This window comes from Cucurbita pepo, chromosome 12, assembly GCF_057944985.1.
Source record: "Cucurbita pepo subsp. pepo isolate OVF chromosome 12, ASM5794498v1, whole genome shotgun sequence".
NCBI lineage: Eukaryota > Viridiplantae > Streptophyta > Magnoliopsida > Cucurbitales > Cucurbitaceae > Cucurbita > Cucurbita pepo.
This window is the reverse complement of record NC_141809.1, coordinates 11016741-11035979: the sequence shown is the minus strand read 5'-3', so window position 1 is coordinate 11035979 and position 19239 is coordinate 11016741. Positions and strand designations below refer to the sequence as shown.

The 19239-nt window shown below is 33.1% G+C and overlaps 2 protein-coding genes across 3 annotated transcripts; one reads left to right on the top strand and one right to left on the bottom strand.

Moving 5' to 3' along the window:
* The first annotated feature begins 3010 nt into the window (after positions 1-3010).
* LOC111807570 (putative protein phosphatase 2C 33) lies at positions 3011-7972 on the top strand. Of its 2 annotated transcripts, XM_023693348.2 has the most exons (7): positions 3011-3462; positions 3709-4288; positions 5092-5427; positions 5528-5645; positions 6662-6885; positions 7456-7656; positions 7785-7972. In XM_023693348.2, exons 2-7 carry the CDS (start codon positions 4016-4018, stop codon positions 7809-7811), a joined length of 1179 nt encoding a protein of 392 aa, XP_023549116.2. In that variant the 5' UTR covers positions 3011-3462; positions 3709-4015; the 3' UTR covers positions 7812-7972. The 2 variants fall into 2 exon arrangements, with proteins under 2 accessions (XP_023549116.2, XP_086985429.1); XM_087129303.1 differs by lacking the exons at positions 3011-3462; positions 3709-4288 and adding an exon at positions 4461-5015.
* A 3061-nt stretch (positions 7973-11033) lies between these two features.
* Positions 11034-16335, bottom strand: BIO2 (Radical SAM superfamily protein). The gene is made up of 6 exons (XM_023693372.2): positions 15982-16335; positions 14697-14876; positions 13548-13654; positions 12712-12917; positions 11697-11836; positions 11034-11583 (listed from the first exon to the last, which is right to left on the bottom strand). The coding sequence occupies exons 1-6, from the start codon at positions 16198-16200 to the stop codon at positions 11281-11283; spliced, it is 1155 nt and encodes a 384-aa protein (XP_023549140.2). The 5' UTR covers positions 16201-16335; the 3' UTR covers positions 11034-11280.
* Positions 16336-19239: the final 2904 nt, after the last annotated feature.

Genomic DNA, 19239 nt, shown 5'->3' with positions numbered 1-19239 from the left:
TGTTTGTCTAGGACATGTTGTCCATGGTTGCATGCCCGTTCCAAACCCCTCTTATAGGCTTTCATCCTAGATAGGTCTTTACCATTTCATATTGGGTCAGTACGAGGGTATATGACCGTTCACCAAAATCATGTGTACACCCGTGTAAGGGCTAAAATGCCCCAAAATGTACTATAGGGAAATATGATTAGTTGTCAACTTCTCCCTACCCGATAGCTATATGCAATAAGCCGTTGTTGTTGCCTTTTGCTTACATTCTCATATCACACCAATTTCAATTTCTCAAACCTTGCTTTCAAAACTCTCTTTCGAAATCTCTCTGCCCCCACTTTCTAAAACTTTTTTCTTGAATCGGGGCTTTTGGGCTTCCCCAAAAGACCTCATACCTCGTACCAATGGAAATGTATTCCAACCCATGACCATGACCAACGTGGGACTCCCTCCCAACAATCCTCAACAAACATAACATAACACACGTCAATCCGTCACAAAATAAATTATGGGACCAAACATTGTTTAAATATTTTTTGAATATTAATATTTATTTATTTTAATATATTTAGAAAAGAATAAATAGAAATAGAAAAAGAAGACGGCGTCCGTTTGCCGAATCTTTCCCATTACCTTATCTTCTCCAACTCATCTTTACCCAATCATTGTCTCTTTATTAAAAGGCAAACCACGCTTTCACCTTTTCAATAATTAAAAAAAAAAAAAAAAAAAAAAAAAATCTTATTTTTAATGACCCGATCATAATTAATTCACTTTCAACGCTCCACAATTTTTCGACGTTAATATAGTTCAACAATTAAGCCATCGATTCCTTATCTCGAGAAAGTTCGGTATTCCACTCCCACATTTATTAAAATAAATAAAAAACGTTCGAGACTAATCCACAATATTCTTTTATTTTACATATTTCGAGTCATATACATCATATTTGACCATTTATTACAGTCAAATATCTTATATGATATTTAACCTTGTATTACGGTTTAATATAAGTAACATATTTGATCATTTATTTGATTATTTAAATGATTATAAATATAGATTTTTTCTTCCGTAGAATGGTTTTAGTAAATATTGTCGTAAGAATTATACATCAATTTACGTATTTACGTAATTATAAGACAGTAAATATTTGATTAGTTTTATTTTTACAAATTATTTAATATTTAAAAAATAGTATTTAATTTTTAGGATAAAGTTTTTGTTTTATGAGTGTGGAGTGGACTGATATTTGGATAGGTTCATTTGAAAAGTTGAGGAATTCTAAATCATCATCATCTGCTCTTCTCCCACACAAAGCAAATAAATTCATCCTCATCTCATTAAATAATACATATTAATTAATTACTGTTTTATTAAATAATATCACTAATTAAAAAAAAAATTAATTAAGAGATAAATCGATAAAAATATCTTAAACTTGTGAATAAATGTCTCTTATCTTACACTGTTTACTGTTTCCTGTGAAGATGCGGACTACCTGTACCTGGACAGAAAGACCCTATGAAGCTTCACTGTTCCTTAGGATTGGCTTGGGGCCTTTCCTGCGCAGCTTAGGTGGAGGGTGAAGAAGGTCCCCTTCCAGGGGGCCTGAGCCATAAGTAAGATACTACTATGGAAGAGCTAGAATTCTAACCTTGTATCACGACCTACGAGCTTCTAACCTTATGTCACGACCTACGGGCCAAGGGACAGTCTCATGTAGACAGTTTCTGTGGGGAGTAGGTCTCTCAAAAGGTAACCTTTTAATAATGTTTATTTAAAAAAGTTTATTAATGCCTTTCAAAATTTTAAAAAGTTCAATAATACATTTTCCATGATATCATATTTAAAAAATAATTCATGTATTAACGATAAAGATATTTTTGAAGTTTTTAAAATAGTTTGAAGGTGGTATGAAGTTTTTAAATCGAAAATTATGTTTAGATTGCGAGTTACATTTTTTTGATCGGTCAACCCATCCAATTTGAAAATAGGGTTACAATCTAATCCAACCAAACCCCGCCATATCTCTAGAGTATATAGTACACATCCAAGTTACCCGTTAGGATAGTGTAGGAGGAAAATAGACTCTTATGACAGGTCTCGTCATTGCATTCGCATGTTCTTGCATTTAACCTCCAATATTGGGGTCACTTACTAAGTATTTCTTTAAATACTAAAGTCACGTGCTACTTCTATTTCAGGTTAAGGAAAGACATTCTTGTACGACTGACGACGACATTGCAACTCAAGACCATGACACATGCATAAGATAGTCGTATTTATTTTCTTAGACTTAGACTAGAATGAGATGTTTTTAATTGAAACGTTTATTTATTTTATTTAGTCTTTTATTGTGTCATCTTTAAAGGTGTTTTCGTAACACGTAAGTCCATGACTGTGTTTTAAGATGAAGGTGACATTGTATTAAAGTTTAAATGAAGTATTTCCGCATTCAATGTTCAAGATATGTATACAATAAAACCTTAAATTAAGCGAAAAATTTCAAGTCGTTACACTAACTTGGTTAGTAAAATTTGTAAATATTTAATATTTCAACCCTATGAAATTTTAGTTAGATTTTTTTTTAAAAATAAAAATAACTAAAAAAAACGACCCGACCATTCAACCTAACATTTAAGTAGCTAAATTTTAAATTTCAAATAAATATTTAATAAATATTCTCAACCTCTTTTATAAAATTTTCTTTCCTTCCAAACCTCTATTTTTTGGTTGTCATATTTTATTTTATTTTATTTTATTTTATTTTATCTTCTTTCCTTTCATTACTCATAAATAAATAAATAATAAAATAATACTTTCCTTATTTATTTTCTGATTTCGAAATTTATACCCCTTTTCTCTCTATTTCCTTTTAATATTTCTCAAATAAATATTTAAATTATTAACTAAATTCTCAAAAATAAAAATAAAAAATCAATTTATTTTAAAATTTTAATGACTTAGGGTCTTAAAAACATTGATAAAAAAAAATTAATATTAAAAGAAAAAGAAATTTATTAATTTTTAAATGGTAAAATTTATTATATTTTAGTTTCTAAATTCCAATTTTCTCTCATAGGAATTGGGTTTTATTTAAAGAAATTAATTAATTTTGAAATTTCGTTTTAGGAATTGGGATTTTTGGCATCCATGATATGTTGATGAGCGTGATGATTTTTCATAATCGGTTTCTAAAATTATTCAGAAACGAGTTTCTAAGATTATTTAAATCGGAGTATCATTAATAATTTGGATAAGGAAATCGAGAGAGAGAGGATATAGCCGAAGAAAGAATATAAAGAAACAATTGTATTTAGGAATTTGACTTCGGGATTGGAACGATTTACAGGAATTTGGTTATGCAACTCGATGATGTTCTTCAGGACGAAGAACAATTCGTCAAATCGCAACTTTGTTTTCTTCTCACATCTCCAACACTCTCACTAAATCTTTATGTCCATTCAGGTAAAGTGTTGTTTGAAGATCTTAGAACTGTTTGTTCGCTTTTTTTTTTTTTTTTCCGTTCTGTCGTCTTCGAACTTTTCAGTGATTTCTCCTTGCCTTTGGTCTGTTTGTCGTTTCTTTTTTTTCATCGTCGTCGTTATGTCAATTACTTCAATCGTGTTTTGATCTTTTCTGGCGTTTTTGTTTTTGTGTCTTTCCGACGAAATTTAAGTCTAATCCGTGTGTTTTTCTTGTTTTCTTATGTAGCTTTGAAGCATTGAATCGATTTGTTTTGTTTTCGTGCGTGATGAATCGTTCTTTAATCGCTACATCGTCAGGTTTCATGTGGCAAATTTGATTATTCGTTCTGCCGTTCTTTTTTCTTTTTTTGACAAATGTGCTGCTGATTTTGTTCGAAAGTGTATGTAGAGGATTTCTATCGGTTTTCCAATAGAAATTTATTGCAACCAATCATCGAATTGAAAGTTTCACGACGGCGTCGTCTGTGGAATTGCGTGGTTCTGACTGTTTGGTAGGTCTGGAGTGTTTTCTTAAAGTTGTTAGGGCCCTCGGTATGGGATCGTGCCTCTCTGGGGACCGCAATAATCACGCGATCCCTTATTCTGAGATCGCTTCCACTTCTCGTGGTGATGGCGTTGTTACCAGAAGCAACTCCAATAGGAAGATTACGAAAAAGTGTTCTTCTCCCTCTATTGACTCTCCAAGGGAGATGTCGCTTCATCGAGTTCCTGGCCGGATGTTTTTGAATGGATCAACTGATCATGCCTCGCTCTTTACTAGGCAAGGCAAGAAAGGCATCAATCAGGACGCTATGATTGTTTGGGAGGTTTGATTCTCTCCCTCAAACTTTGCTCGTAATATGGTGTCATCGCCTTTGAATTTTAATGGTTTAGTATACATTTTCTGTTGCATGTTAAAATATCCATCATGTGTTGAGCTCACCATAGCTTGAATATAAGTGTACAAGGTTTGTTGTACCTTCTTGACTCTCGTTCTTGTAATTGGACCTTGAGGTATGGAAATTCCTCGGTCGTGGTTAATATCAGTTGAGTATTCATGTTTCATTTGCTTTCAGTTCTTCGTCGTGTCTGGCGTTTGGTTTTAGGTGGACTGTGATCTCATTTTAGCTTAGGATCATATTTAAAGCTGTGGACTAGATAAATAATTTGTTGAGCATCTGCTTTTGAACAATGAATAGGATGAAAAGTTAGGTTTGATATTCAGGTTATCATCTTCTTACGTTCTTCATGAATATGATTAAATTTTTTTAGCAATTTTTGTAAGGGAGTTGATGTTACATTTTTTCCTTTTAATATAAAATTGTGTAACTGTATGTCTTTATTATATACAGCTATACAACTTTATATCAAAAGGGGAAAAAAATAACACCAACTCCTTGACAAAAAAGGCAAATACAGCATTACCAAAATCCACTTTTCTAGTAAAATTGTTGATATGTAATTTCGTGTAAAAGTGAATTGTTGCCTCTGTAAGGTTTCTATTGTCCATTGCTCTTAGGTTTCCCATGCCTACTCGTTTCAATGAATTTTAAAGTAAATTTTACTCTGTAATGTTTTATTTTTCTGCATATTTCATTGTTACATCTGAATAATAGCTTCCCTTTTTCAGAATTTTGGTTCAAAAGCAGATACAATATTTTGCGGAGTCTTTGATGGACATGGTCCTTTCGGCCATATGGTTGCAAAGAAAGTCAGAGACTCTCTTCCTCTAAAACTGAGTGCACAATGGGAATTGGGATGTCAAGTCTCTCCACCAGTGCTGGTTAACAAGGATTCTGGAACCTCTCATTGCGATCCTGGTCGTCTGGGCAGTTCCAATGACATTCATGTCATGTTGAAAGAGTCTTTTCTGAAGGCTTTTAAGGTGATGGACAAGGAGCTTAAACTACATCCATATATCGATTGCTATACCAGTGGTACAACATCAGTTGCTTTGATCAAACAGGTGTAAATTTACATCCATATATCGATTGATTTGATCAAAAGTGCAGAGACTATATATGGTTTGTGATCTTTTCTCTTTTTACTCTTCTTGTGATAAACAGGGTCGGGATCTTATCATCGGAAATGTCGGGGACTCGAGGGCTGTTTTAGGTACCAGAGATCAATCGAACTCCCTCATTGCAGTTCAGTTGACTGTGGACCTCAAGCCAAATCTTCCAAGTATGCCTTTACTCTCTTCACTCTCCCAGTAGCTATCGATGTATTTTTCCGTGTGTTGTCTTACATTTGTGTGTACATATGGTGCTGTATTCCTAAATATAATTAGTCTTTGTTTGTACCTTTCGCTATGAAGAAGTTTTTCTCCAGAAATTTCTTCCAAAGCACCTTTTTGAGTTGCTTGTTAGCATCTTTCAGAAAATCACTTCATTTTTCGAGTGAACATGTGCCCTAAAATTGGGTGATGAATATATGATACTCATCAGATTATATGGAATAAAATATTAAACCACCCATGTCTCTGGGTGTTCAGTGATTAAACAAATAGGTAATCAGTAGTGTTATGATGGAAGGGCATTTACCATCAAGTTTTTCTGATGAATTGAATGGTCAATAAGGTGTCCTAGATACTTCGTTTGATTTGATGCTAATAATTGATATCAACTTGAAAATTTCCTTTTCATCAAAATCTGTAGACACAATATGCCAATGGCACATGGGCACTAACATTATTGTAGAGAACTGTTGATTGCGTCCATTAGAATTATCTATTGATCTTGAAATTCTGATTCCTCCTCTGAATAAGGAAACAGTGGTTAGGTTGATCATATGATGGTTACTGTAACGTCTAAAATAGAAATAAAGGGTCGATGCCCTGTTTCATTATATGGAATTTCGTTAAGCATTTGAAGATAAAGATGAAAACCTCCAGCAGCAAGAAAACCTTTTAGAATTTCTTAACGCTGTCCATGTTCTTTGTTCTCTTCTTTTCCTATTTTTCCATTGTCATGTTCTGAGCGTTCATGTTTGCAGAAAAGGACCAACATAACACAGGTTTATGATTTACTAATTTACTAATTTACTCAGAGTCCTATAGATTTTTTTACTTTTTTGGTGCAATGGTATGACAATCATCATAATTACTTTTTGCGAAAACAGTTCGGGATCTCGAATAGAAAGTTTATGCAAGAGTATTGTTTGTTTGTGTGTATAAAACATTTTGTTTCTTCTTTTGATAGGAGAAGCTGAAAGGATCAGACTTTGCAAAGGAAGAATCTTTGCTCTTCAAAATGAACCTGAGACTTTTCGGGTTTGGCTTCCCGACAGTGATTCTCCTGGCCTTGCTATGGCCAGAGCCTTCGGAGATTTCTGTTTGAAAGACTTTGGCTTGATAGCCGTCCCTGATGTTTCTTGTCATCATCTTAATGAGAAAGATGAGTTTGTTGTACTGGCTACCGATGGGGTAAGATGTCTAACCATTTAACCTTGTCTCAATATTTTGATCATTTGCAATTTTCATTGATTATTGGCTTAAAATCAACTTTTATGAAAAAATATACTTTCTTTTTCCTCATCCTCGTCCTCATTTTAATTAGAAAAACGATTTCATCTAGAGGAATTAATGAACAAGAAGAAGCTATTAGGGAAACATGGGTCGCACCATGCCAACCAGAAAGAAGGGAAAAACGATCCGAAATTTTTAGTATTCAAACAAGAGGAAAATCGCTTAACATGTTACAGCTAGAAACCCAAATGAGGCACTGAAGTGAATATCAATTTACTTTGTTTAGCTCTAATTTACATTAAAAATAGAAACCTCAAACGTAACAACAGCATGGACTGTTGCAATCTTTCTTATTGACCTGTGAAACATTCTTGTTCTCCTCGTTACCATTAGGGATTAGTTGGAATCAGAAACCCATATCTCGAGCCTAAAAGAAAGCAAGAAGGCCATATTATCTGTCTGGATCTATTTGTGAACCTAACTTTTATTTAAAATCTAAGATGTTCCTTCTTTATTACCCTTTCGCAGGTTTGGGATGTACTTTCAAACGAAGAGGTTGTGGCAATTGTTGCATCTTCTCCAAGATCCTCTGCAGCTCGTATCGTTGTGGACACGGCTTCTCGAGCATGGAGATCGAAGTACCCTACTGCCAAGGTGGATGATTGTGCCGTAGTCTGCTTGTACCTGGACTCTAGCGAGAGTGCTACAGTGACAACTCAGGAGCAGCAGGTAGAAGCGTTCACTAATTCAAACGTCCAAATTAATATGATGTCTAAGGAATGGAAGTTATAGATATTCCTGTTCCCTTTATTTTCATCTAAGTATTCACAGTTTCTTATAATTGGCTTATGCATCAGGAGCTCACCAGAGACATGGAAACTTAGTAGTTCTCTCAGCTTGCTCGTCGTCGTTCTATCCCCCGAAACCTTTGATTGCCGCGCTTCATCAGGCGAGTTTTGGAAATAAAGGAAAATCTTTATTTTCATTATTATGGCCATATTTCCTCTTCATTCTTTAAACCATTGATTGATATATATATATATATATATATATATATATATATATATATATATATATATATATATATGTTACACATGTATATTTCTTTGATATGTTTATAAAGTGTTGGGGGAACAGTACTGCTGGTGGTCACCTGGGTTCATTATAGTTTTTCCTTTTTCTTCTCTCCTTTTTATAGAATAGAGCTTTAGAAGGGCTTGATTGATTGATTGATTTTTTTTTTTTTTTTTTTTAAATTTATTTCTCTCAGGAATATTATTATATAGATAAGAGCTTTTTGTTGCTCTGTTGTTTGGTGGATTTGGATCTTTTTTACATTCATTCCAAGTCTTTAGAGACTAACTTTGGCGAGATGTAATGTTAATCAGCAATTTGCAGTTTGGACTTTCAGATTTCTTTGATTTATTTATGTGAAGATGTGATCGAAATGTGTACCTTTGAAGTTGGAGGTTCGAATCTTCACCTTCCACTTATACTAAAAAAACTCAAATAGGTACTTGAAAATATAGCAAAGATTAAAATGCACGATAATTAGATATCAGCAATTAGTTAGGTGAGTTGTGGTATTTAGAAAATGGTATACGGTTACTTAGCATCATATTTGATATTCCTGAAGGGTTGAATATTATTGAAATATTATAAAAATGTCATAAAAATTATATCATAAAAATGTCACTTGCGGAAGTCTTTTATTATCATCATATTTTAAAACTTATTTTAATAATAATATAGTTTTGATTCTTCCATACGAAGTAAGAAATTTGAAAAAATATTTGACATATAAACATCAAAAAACAACTTTCATTAAATTTTGGAAGAAGAAATTTTGATTTGATTTTGAGTTGATTTTAAATTGAATCACGTTTATATACTTATGGTTATTCTTATTATATCTTTTTGTGAGTAAGCATGCAACTTCTATTACCTAAAAAAGTAAATGAGAGAAGAAAATAAATTTATTTAACTTTTAAATTGGTATAAAAAATAATTTTTAACTTTTAATTTTATGTTTATTTAAATATAACGACTCTATGTTTCCTAATAAAATAGAGATGTTACTATATGCATGACATGTTTAATGTGTGTGAAAATCTATTTAGAACAATAATATGTAAACGTTGTCGTGGACTCCAACCTTTGCAAAATATATTTAAAATAAATGTAAACGTGATGTTAACAATATTTGCAAAAATCGAAATAATAAGAATTTCAAAAGCATGAAAATGCCTTATATGACCTAATGGCTACAACATTAAATGTAAGTAAAACTACCCTAATTTCATTCCCATGACCTCCATATCGATGTCATCGTTTGTACAAGGGATGCTTTACTGATGCCTTACCTTTACTTGCAAAAAAAAAGAAAAAATAAGTGCTTGAATATTTAAAGAAATACTTAGTAAGTAGAGGTCGCGAAATACAATCACATGCAATCATGATGGGATCTATCTTTTCATAAAAACATCTTGACTTTGAACTCTACTTTTCAGTCCGAGCGGAATTAGATGTGTAATACTTTTCTACACACGGCCCACGCACGCGCACATGTACCCACCAATTGGGCTCACATTCGATTAGCGAATCTCACACTACTAGAGCTACGGAAGGAAAGGAGCCGGCATAATATCATGGCATACGTAAATATCATAATGTACGCTTCTATACTGATCATGATGAAGAAGTATCTCGATACACATGACAAAATGCATGAGATCCTATAGTATCAAATCATAACATATACTTATGATGCAAGTCATATCTTCATTCTTTTCATGTCATAGCGTTCCTACGAGACATGCATATGTATACTGAACATATCTTTCATAGTTAACATAAATGGTGCATAAATGTCTCATAGGCATATGGTGAACATGCTAACATAATAAAAAGTGTGACATATGTAGGCTCACGCATCATACAACATTAATTTCTCAACGTAATTTCATAATATATCATAATCATGTCATAGCATAATATCATAACATAACTTATATTATAACTTAAATCAGCACACATAATGTAACACACTATACAAATCACAAAATATGACAAGCGTTGTGACCACAAGGTACGAGCCATTCATACAACATTCAAATTGTATTTATTTATTTTTTAGATTAAGTTTATAAACACTCTTTGTACCTAAATTTTCTTGCTACATGTTTTAAAATTATTTTTAAAAACTATGCTAAATTTTGAAAATTACTAGTTGTTTTTAAAACTTGACCTAAAATTGAAATGTGTTTCTAAATTTATTTAAAATTTGACCTAAAATTTAAATGCATTTCTAAGTAAAGATGAAAAGTTTACTAAAAAAATTGTGAAATAAACCTACTTTCCAAACAAGAAAGTGGTGGCACAACCATCTTGAATAGTGAATATTGATCTAAATAAAGAATTGGAATCTAAGATTTCATGTTTTATGATGTAAATGTCTCGTCTTTTAAAGGTTCAAACCCCTAACCACTTAGTCGAGTATACTTTTTAATCAATTGAGCTAACACTTCCATAATAGTGGTATGAGAATCATTCACATTTTATCTTAGTTCTTAATGAAACTATGGGCTAAATGACCCAAGAACTCGACTGATCCAAATTACCCAACCTAAACATGGGTTGGGTTAGACTTTTTTCGGATATTTGAGGTAGATAAATAAGATTTTTTTAATAATTAAAAAAACACTCCAACAACTTAAATTCACAACACATTCGAGTTGCTCAAGTAGGATTGTGAAATTTATTTAAGTTGCTCAGGTCACTAACCCAACAAACTCGAAATTTCAAATTTATCTAAAAGATTTTTCTCAACTCAACCAATATACACCCAAAAAATTCAAACACGATAAGAATAAGCTAAGAATTAGAACAACTGCTTTCCACTAACCTCATTTTATTATAGTGAAAAAAAATCATAATTTTGTCTCTAAGGTTATGAGAAAAAAGCCTCCAAATTCTTCATTTGAGAGATGATACCAACAAACATTTATGCCAAAGGGAGAATAGTCAAATAATTTTATAAAACTATAATTATTATACATTAATAACCACTCCTATCATTTAAATTAACAAACAAAAGGCAATGGGAATGATAAAGATTTCCTAAACATTAATCATGAAGTGATGACTTGTAAAACAAGTACGTGTAACTACTCTAACACAAGGAAAAGTGTTCATTACCTCTTCACTTTCTCTTTTAAGCTCACATCTAATAGATACCAACTGCAAATCTATGGATTAACAAACCCAAAATGGAGAAAAAAGCAAAGAAATAAAGATTGAGAGAGAGAGAGAGAGAGAGAGAGAGAATTGATTGGAGAGCCAGTGGCTTATGAATTAATTGGAAGCAGCTTCTTGTAATGACTCTTCTTCAGGGGCTTTCTCAGCACCATCAGTGAAACTGGGAGCTTTTGGAATCAAACCCAGCATCTTGAACATGTGTTGATCAGCATCAAAGTCGTTATTTGGCGTCGTTAGCAGTTTCTCCCCGGTGAAGATAGAATTCGCTCCTGCAAGGAAGCATAACGCCTGCTCCGGCACGGAGAACTTCACTCGACCTGCAGACAGCCTTACCATTGCTTTTGGCATGGTGATCCGTGCTGTGGCGATCATTCGAATCATCTCCCATATTTCAACAGGCTGAAAAGAAAGAAAGGCAAGAAAAGCATTCACTATAGAAACCAAAGCAATAGCTTTCATAAGAAGTGAAGTAGTGGTGTCTAAATAAGGTTTGTGCAACAAATATCAGCTACTTTTTGATCTTGAAGAGGAGTTCCTTTCACTGCAACCAGCGCATTGATGGGAACACTCTCAGGGTGTGTGGGCAGAGTCGCCAAGGTATGCAGTAAACCGACACGGTCCTCTTCTGCCTCTCCAAGCCCAATTATTCCTCCTATTGCCAGAAATTAAGGATTTCACCAAGTTCTTATTAAGCAGTGAAAGTACCAATGCCATAAAAATATAGTACAAAAGGGGAGGAAGAGGATGGAGTTGCAAAAATTCTAAGGCTCCCAGAAATTTTCTTGGTATATTTCATCACATCAATAGAGTATTTTTCTATCATACAAAAGAAAGTGTACACCATATAGCGGCCAAGGAAAAAGGAAAAAGGAAAAAGTCTCTGGAATGTTTATATGGCCCCATTAGAGAACTAGAAAAAAATCATAGAACGCCAATACTAATCAATATAAATTAATTGTTTCAAAAGCAAACAAAGGAATACACGTCTCCCTTCATTAACATTCCTTTCCCTACATCATCAGGGAAGTGAATACTCCAAATCAAGAACCTAGAAGCCGTGGAGATCTTCAGAAACTTAACGTCCTCGGATCCCTTCACCATTTATAACCATTGGGATAGTTGGTCTACTAATGGATGAAACCTTAAACCATCGTAAGGCTATATCTATGTCTCCCTTGAATAAATATTATCCTCTTCAAATTGTCACAATTATAACTTTTAGTACACTTCTAGGCTTACTGACCAAGCTGAACATTTTCCCTTATATGTGTTATGAATCCTAAATAGTTTCCAAATGCCAAATGGGCAGCCCTTTTGTAGTCTCATGGTTTGTGGGGGTTTCCCCCTCTCTTTCATAAGCCATTTCTTCTAGTAGTTATACATTAATAAACTTTTTCTGATAAATAAGTTATAAATCTAGGAATATTCAATAAATTTGTCAATATGTCATTAAGTAGTAGTATAAATGTTGAAGAGGAGACAGACAACCCGGCAAATCTGAGTTAAAATCAAAGATGTAAAAATTACCAGAGCAGACATTGATTCCAGCATCACGAACAAATTCTAGAGTTTTTAAACGCTCATCATAACTCCTCGTGGTAATAATATTTGGGTAGTATTCCCTTGATGTGTCGAGGTTGTGGTTATAAGCTGTGAGGCCGGCCTTCTTGAGGTCAATAGCTTGTTGCTTCTCTATCATGCCCAGAGTGCAGCAGACCTCCATCCCCATCTCTCTAATACATCACAGATGAATTTGATTTGAGAATGAATGTCGAAGGACGAGTCATTACTCAGGTTAAAAGAGATATAATTGTGGACGATTCTTGCCAATGTTTCAGTTTCTCGATCATGCATTTCACTAGCTTGATTGGACAATACTTAAAGAGTCAACCCTTGCTAATCTCAACACTTGCAGAAATCTTTTACATATATACATAAATTATCAAAAGATGCGGAAAACCGAACTGCAAGCCTTGAAAGAGAGATTAAGCAAAAAGAGACAAGACAAAGGCTTTGCTTAAGAGATTGAATTTAGTAAAGGAATCCTAGCATTTTCTTTCCTAGTATTTAAAGAAAATAAAAGAGGCAAAAATCATGTGTAACACTAGGGACTTTCAAATCATGCTGAATTTGCTTTTTAAATCATTGCAAAATCTTTCTAAGTGCTCTGCTCTGACCATCATTCACTCTATGATGAAAAACATTTTTGTCCTGACCATTCTAAGCAGACAGGAGCAGGAAAAGTTAAGAACTTATTCTCATTTTATTGTTGATCTATCTTTAATCTGTATTCTGTAAGTAAGCTAATTATTTCAGTCTTCTTATCTTTGTAGCTATTTCTTATTTAAGGTGAAATTTGTTACCTTATTTCTTTTACATAATCAAGGATCTGATTGAAATTAGTTTTTCTTCCTATTGTATCTCTCCATGCAGCACCCATACAAAATCTTGTGCTACCAGCCTCTTTTGCCTGCCAGACAATGTGAATACACGCTTTAAATGTTGGTCAAGGGACAGATAATATGCAATAAAAAATTATTCCTTTTTTAGATTTTTCAACTTCTTTTTAAAGAAAGAAGATCGCATGGCATGAAAAGGCATGAAAACAAAAAAGTAGGAAAAGTTAAGGTATAGCTCTGTTACATATATATAAAACGACATCAATGGTAGAACGAAAAATATGAAAGACACCAGTACTAAGTCACAAAAAGTCTACCAATAAGCATGTCATGATTTAGCATACGAAGATTGAAGTTTCATGTGCAGTGCACATTAGATGCCCTAAATATTTTTAGAATAAAAGCCTTGTTTAATAAAATATATTTAATGCCGAGTAACCATAAATACCAACATACAATTTATGGATATTCCCTATTATGAGCTAACACAATCTTGAAAGTCACAAGGAATGGATTCCACAAAGAACTAACAGAATAAAAATCCCAAAGCAAATGGTCAAGATCCTCTTCTTGCCTTCTACAAAGAACACATCATTGAGGCTACAACACCAAGGGAGAGAAGAGAACCTTTCGAGACGGTTCTGAGTATTTACTCTCCCATGTAAAACTTGTCAAAGAAAAGAACATCACTTTCTTAGGAATTTTAACTTTCAAAACAGAGGAAAATACATTGGCTTCCTGGTGGGGAGAAGGGGCGAAAGGAATCTGCAACGGAAAAAAAAAAAAAAAAAAAAAAAAAAAAAGAAAAAAAAAAGAAAAAAGAAAAATCTGCTAGAGAAACCCTTAAAGGGCGTCGAAAGCTAAAAGCTAGAATCCTTTCTTCCATGGCAAACAACCAGGTAAAAACAATCGAAAGGAGACTGACAACCTCACAAGTCTCTTGATCAATAAGGGGGCAACAAAAACCCAAGGATCAGGAAGATGGCATAACAAGACTGCCAAAGGGTACCAAGTCTAACTTATCTAAGACATACATAAGGTTATTATTGGTTAGTCGCGGCAATGAAACTTAGCAAATGTACAGAACAATTTGCAACAATTAAAAAGGGATACCTTTTTGGCTGCCTCAAGCACGACATCCTTGGTCATAAGTTTTTGGGATTTCACTCCAGTGTCATATCTCGATGATTGAGGACAGTAGGAACAATCCTCACTACACCCACCTGTTTTGATTGAAAGGAGGGTACACTGCTGCACCTCCCGGAAATTGTGTGTGTGCCTATGAACTTGCGCCTGAAGAACAATAAATAGGTATATATATGTAATAAGCAAACAAAATAAAAAGGGGAAGAAGTATGGAAATAGTGCTTCAAGTAAAACCCATTTAAGAACTAGATGATTTAGAAAGAGGTCAAGTTGCAATATGGAAATAAAAAAAAATGTAACACTACTTGTGTAATAGGTCAGTTTCCACCAAATTATTTGTCAGTACAAAGTTTCCATACGCAAATAATTGGTTACTAAAACAAGGTATACAATTGGAATTAGGTTAGATATATAGATAATTATTTATTTTCATGATATATTAGAAGATCCATTGTGCCTTTAGAGGGATGAATAGGCATTTAGCCATAAAAACGAACAAGACCAATGCAACAACCACCATTTCGTAGCATGTTGATTAAGTATAACGCCCTTGGACCATTAGACCAATTTATGAAATGAACACAAGTTACTTTCAGAGAGGCACCAGCCTACAACATTGGTGCAGTGGCTTCAGAGTTATGCTCCAAAAGTTTTATTTCTCTCAAGAGATATAGTTTCTCTAGGAGTGGTTATTTTTTATGCAACTATGATAGTACAAGAGGAGTAAGGGAAGTTACTTTTTACGAACATTTAAATGAATTTGCATTCGCATTCGCATCACGGACCTAATTCTATATGTTGGGAAATACTACTGAAGCCTCAAAGGAGAACCCCATTAGAATCAACATCTATAAGCAAAAAAGTTGTGGATGAGTACATGGATGATTTCCTCTTTAACAGATACAATAAATTTGAGGTAAGAAATCGTGGTAAGGGTTACAGTTTTAATTCTAGCGATAGAGGTAATAGATTTGAGAAGAGATTGAAAAACTTCAACCACTAAAAGACCTATCAACCACAAATCGTATCTGCAAAACTCTTAAGACAAAATATTGTCAACATTAGGAAGATGAAAAAACATAGTTCTAATCATGATAACCTGAGACTACAGGCCAACTCAATGTCTCGAACAAGTCAAAAGAAAATAACGAGAAATCTCAAACAAATAGCTTCAGTTTCTCCCACCAGTACTAACAAAAAGTTTGCATTACACACATATATATATATATATAGAGAGAGAGAGAGTACTGACGCCATGGAAAAGCAGATCGAGAACGGGAGAGTCGTAAATGTCACGAATCTCCTGTCGAGTCCAATTATTCCTGGGGCCATCTCTGAGAAGCCTATCGGCTTCAATAGACGCAGCGGAAGAAGCTGAAAGAGACGAAAAGAAGGAAGAAAAAGGCGGAGAATGGCGAGGAATGTCGGAGGGTTTGAGGTGGGAGCGGAGAAACGATCGAGCAAATAGCATTTCGGTGGCTGTTTATGGACGGAAGGCGGAAGAATTTTCCGGCGAGACGGAGTGATGACAGAGAAGAGTAAAGGAGAGTGAGTGGGTAGTAGTAGCTCAACGGCCAAAGCCAGCAACAACAACACTGTGATCTCCGCCCACCCTTGATTTTTTTTTTTTTTTTTTTTTTTTTTTTTTTTAGCTCCAATAATATATTTTATTAAGTTATAAATTTAAAATAATTTAAAATAATTAAAATTTAATATCTATATTTCATTATAAATAATATGTTTTAATTTTAGGTTTTTTAAGTTTATTGAGTAATAAATATTAATTATTCTGAATATGGAATTGGGCTGAAGTTAGCCCATGGGCCTATTGGGCCATTTTTGGTGAGTTGGAGAAGAAGATTCAAATCGGACCTGAATCCTTGGATCCGGCCCATACCCGAAATATATGGTCAGATCCGAAACCTAAACCCACAAGGCCACTAGCATCCACCCTGATCATGCATTTTAATATTTTTCTTAATTAATTGTTATATTAAGAAAATTTGATTATGATATTTCCTAAATTAAGGTTTTTTTTCTTTTAATAACATATTTTTCCTTGAATATAAATTTTATATTTGATAATTTTGGTTATGATGTTTTTTTTATTAGAATTAAGAAGTTTTTCTAATATTATTATTATTATCTTTTCCACTATTTTAAATAATAATTAATTGTTTATTTAGTTTTTAATGATAATTTAGATTATTCTATTTATAATTTAATATTATCTATGGTATGAAAAAATCAAGGTTATTAATGTAATTTTGAACCGTATGTAGTTGACATACATAAAGATCTTATTCAAGTAATAATTTAATGGATCTATAATATATTAATAAGATTGGGTGCTTTATCATGGTAACGCTATTGATATGACCCACTTCGTAATTGTTACAGATGATTTAATCCAATTCGTTCATGTGAAAACATGTGAATGAGAGTTCATATACAATGAGTTTGTATAAGACTGGACCATGAAATATTTTATCTCTCTTTATAATTTTTTTTTTATCAAGAACATTAATATTTCACAAGGTGACCATATGCGACTCGATCTTAATCTTGAGTGAGTAATGAACTCTTGTCTGTGAGAGATTGTCCTTTGATTTGCATGGGTGAAAATGACTTTTGTAGCCGATTCAATATGACTACCATTTTGGTTATCCAAGCAAAGAAAAGCCTCGAAATTTCGAGTAGTTTTCTTATATGTTAAAGACCCCAATAGGGTCTGGAAGTCGTACACTAGGTGCTAGCACCTTCTGGACGGCAAATCATATTTTGGAGTGAACCAACTTTTCTGTTCTCATACTTATTAAGCATGCATAACCACAATAATGAATGATCGGTATCTTTGGTTGATGTGCGACCTCATCATAACTATATACATATCATATGATATCATCTTTTATGAACATTATCTGTGTAAGATTAGCTCACAACCCGTAACACAGGGCCATAATATCACACTGAAACAAGGGGTGTACATGGTCTGAGTTGGGTTGAGTTGAGTTGAGGGATTTTTTTGACCCAACACAAAAGTTCGGGTTGGTTGGATTTGTAACCCGACCCAACCTAAAAATTTTCATAACTCAACCCAAACCAACCCTCTATTTTTGGGTTGGGTTCGGGTTGTTAAAAAAAATTCATTTTTTAAATTTTTTTATTTATCCACAATTTATAATTATTCGAATACAATCTTAGATAAAATATATTAATGTTCACAAACAAACACAAATCAATTTATAATTATTTAAAAAAAAAATCAATTAAGAACAACAAACGAAAATGGTAACATATTAACATAGTTCAACATTGTCATAAAACTAAAAACAACGTAGAAAATTAGTTAAAGTAAAAAAATAAAGGATAGATCATTAAATCAAAAAGAATAATAAAAATGATTAGTTTGAAATAACGTGTATAACAAAAATACTATAAAGATATTTTTGGCCGAAGTACCACCCTGACAAAACAATAATTACCATAAGTTTCTTAATATATATGTATGTTTGGCTCGGGTCAATTCAAAAGTTTTGTCTCACGAACTCAAAACCAAACCGAGTCAATTCGGATTTAGAAAAAATGAACTCAACCCTACCCGAATTGCTAATCCAACCCAACCCAATCCTTATAGTTCGAATTGGGTTGGTTCGAGTTGTCGGGTTGAGTTTACACCCCTAACTGAAACTAGGGGAGCAACCCCGCATGCTAGCCAACTACTAAATCTAGCCATGTGGTTTCACGTCTCTCTAAAAAAAAATGTATAGTGGCACAAATCTAACCTGGAGCCATTGGATATAGAAGAAGATACTTAAAAACTCCGCTTGATTTAAAAAAAAAAAATTAATAAAAATTAATGGGATAATATTATCCCTAACTTATGAAACAAACAAAGAAAATAAGTATCTATTCGAAAATGGACAAATTTTATTGGAATTACTCAAATTTGTGTGGCATAAGGAAGTGAAGATTTCTTATATTGAATGGGTCGGGGGGACTGAACCTAATTTGGAACATGCAATATTAAATAAGATCGAAATTAGATAAATACGACTAACTGATTACGAGATTAAAATAAATATGAACTGAATAAAATATTAAAAAACAATAGAGAACAAAATTAATTAGGCTGGTTGCTAGATAATTTGGTAACCCTAAAATAGGGAAATAAATTAATTGATTAATTAAATAAAACATGGCAGGTTAATAATTTTATAAAAAAAATTAAATTAAAGAATTTGTTTGGAATGGCAGCCATTGGTTGGGAAAGAAACGGCCGACCTGAAATTCCAAATTACCCGACGTGGAGTAATCTTCAAATCACCCCACCGTCACCCACCCCCTCTCACAGCCTCACACCTACAACTAAATAAATTAATAATTATATGTACACGGATTTTATTTTTATTATTATCCTTTCACCTATAATTAAATTAAGAGTTTTAATTAACATATTATTAAATTCATAAAATAATAATAATTACTAATTTATTTCAAATATTATTAC

Bases quoted from the DNA above. Each gene is read 5' to 3' on its own strand.
- LOC111807570 (XM_023693348.2), top strand. From the start codon at position 4,016: ATGGGATCGTGCCTCTCTGGGGACCGCAATAATCACGCGATCCCTTAT. The intron at 4,289-5,091 runs GTTTGATTCTCT...TCCCTTTTTCAG, and splicing joins ACGCTATGATTGTTTGGGAG to AATTTTGGTTCAAAAGCAGA. The intron at 5,428-5,527 runs GTGTAAATTTAC...TGTGATAAACAG, and splicing joins CAGTTGCTTTGATCAAACAG to GGTCGGGATCTTATCATCGG.
- BIO2 (XM_023693372.2), bottom strand. From the start codon at position 16,200: ATGCTATTTGCTCGATCGTTTCTCCGCTCCCACCTCAAACCCTCCGAC. The intron at 14,877-15,981 runs GTCAGTACTCTC...ATTGTTCTTCAG, and splicing joins TCGATCTGCTTTTCCATGGC to GCGCAAGTTCATAGGCACAC. The intron at 11,837-12,711 runs GTAATTTTTACA...TTCTGGCAATAG, and splicing joins TGGAATCAATGTCTGCTCTG to GAGGAATAATTGGGCTTGGA.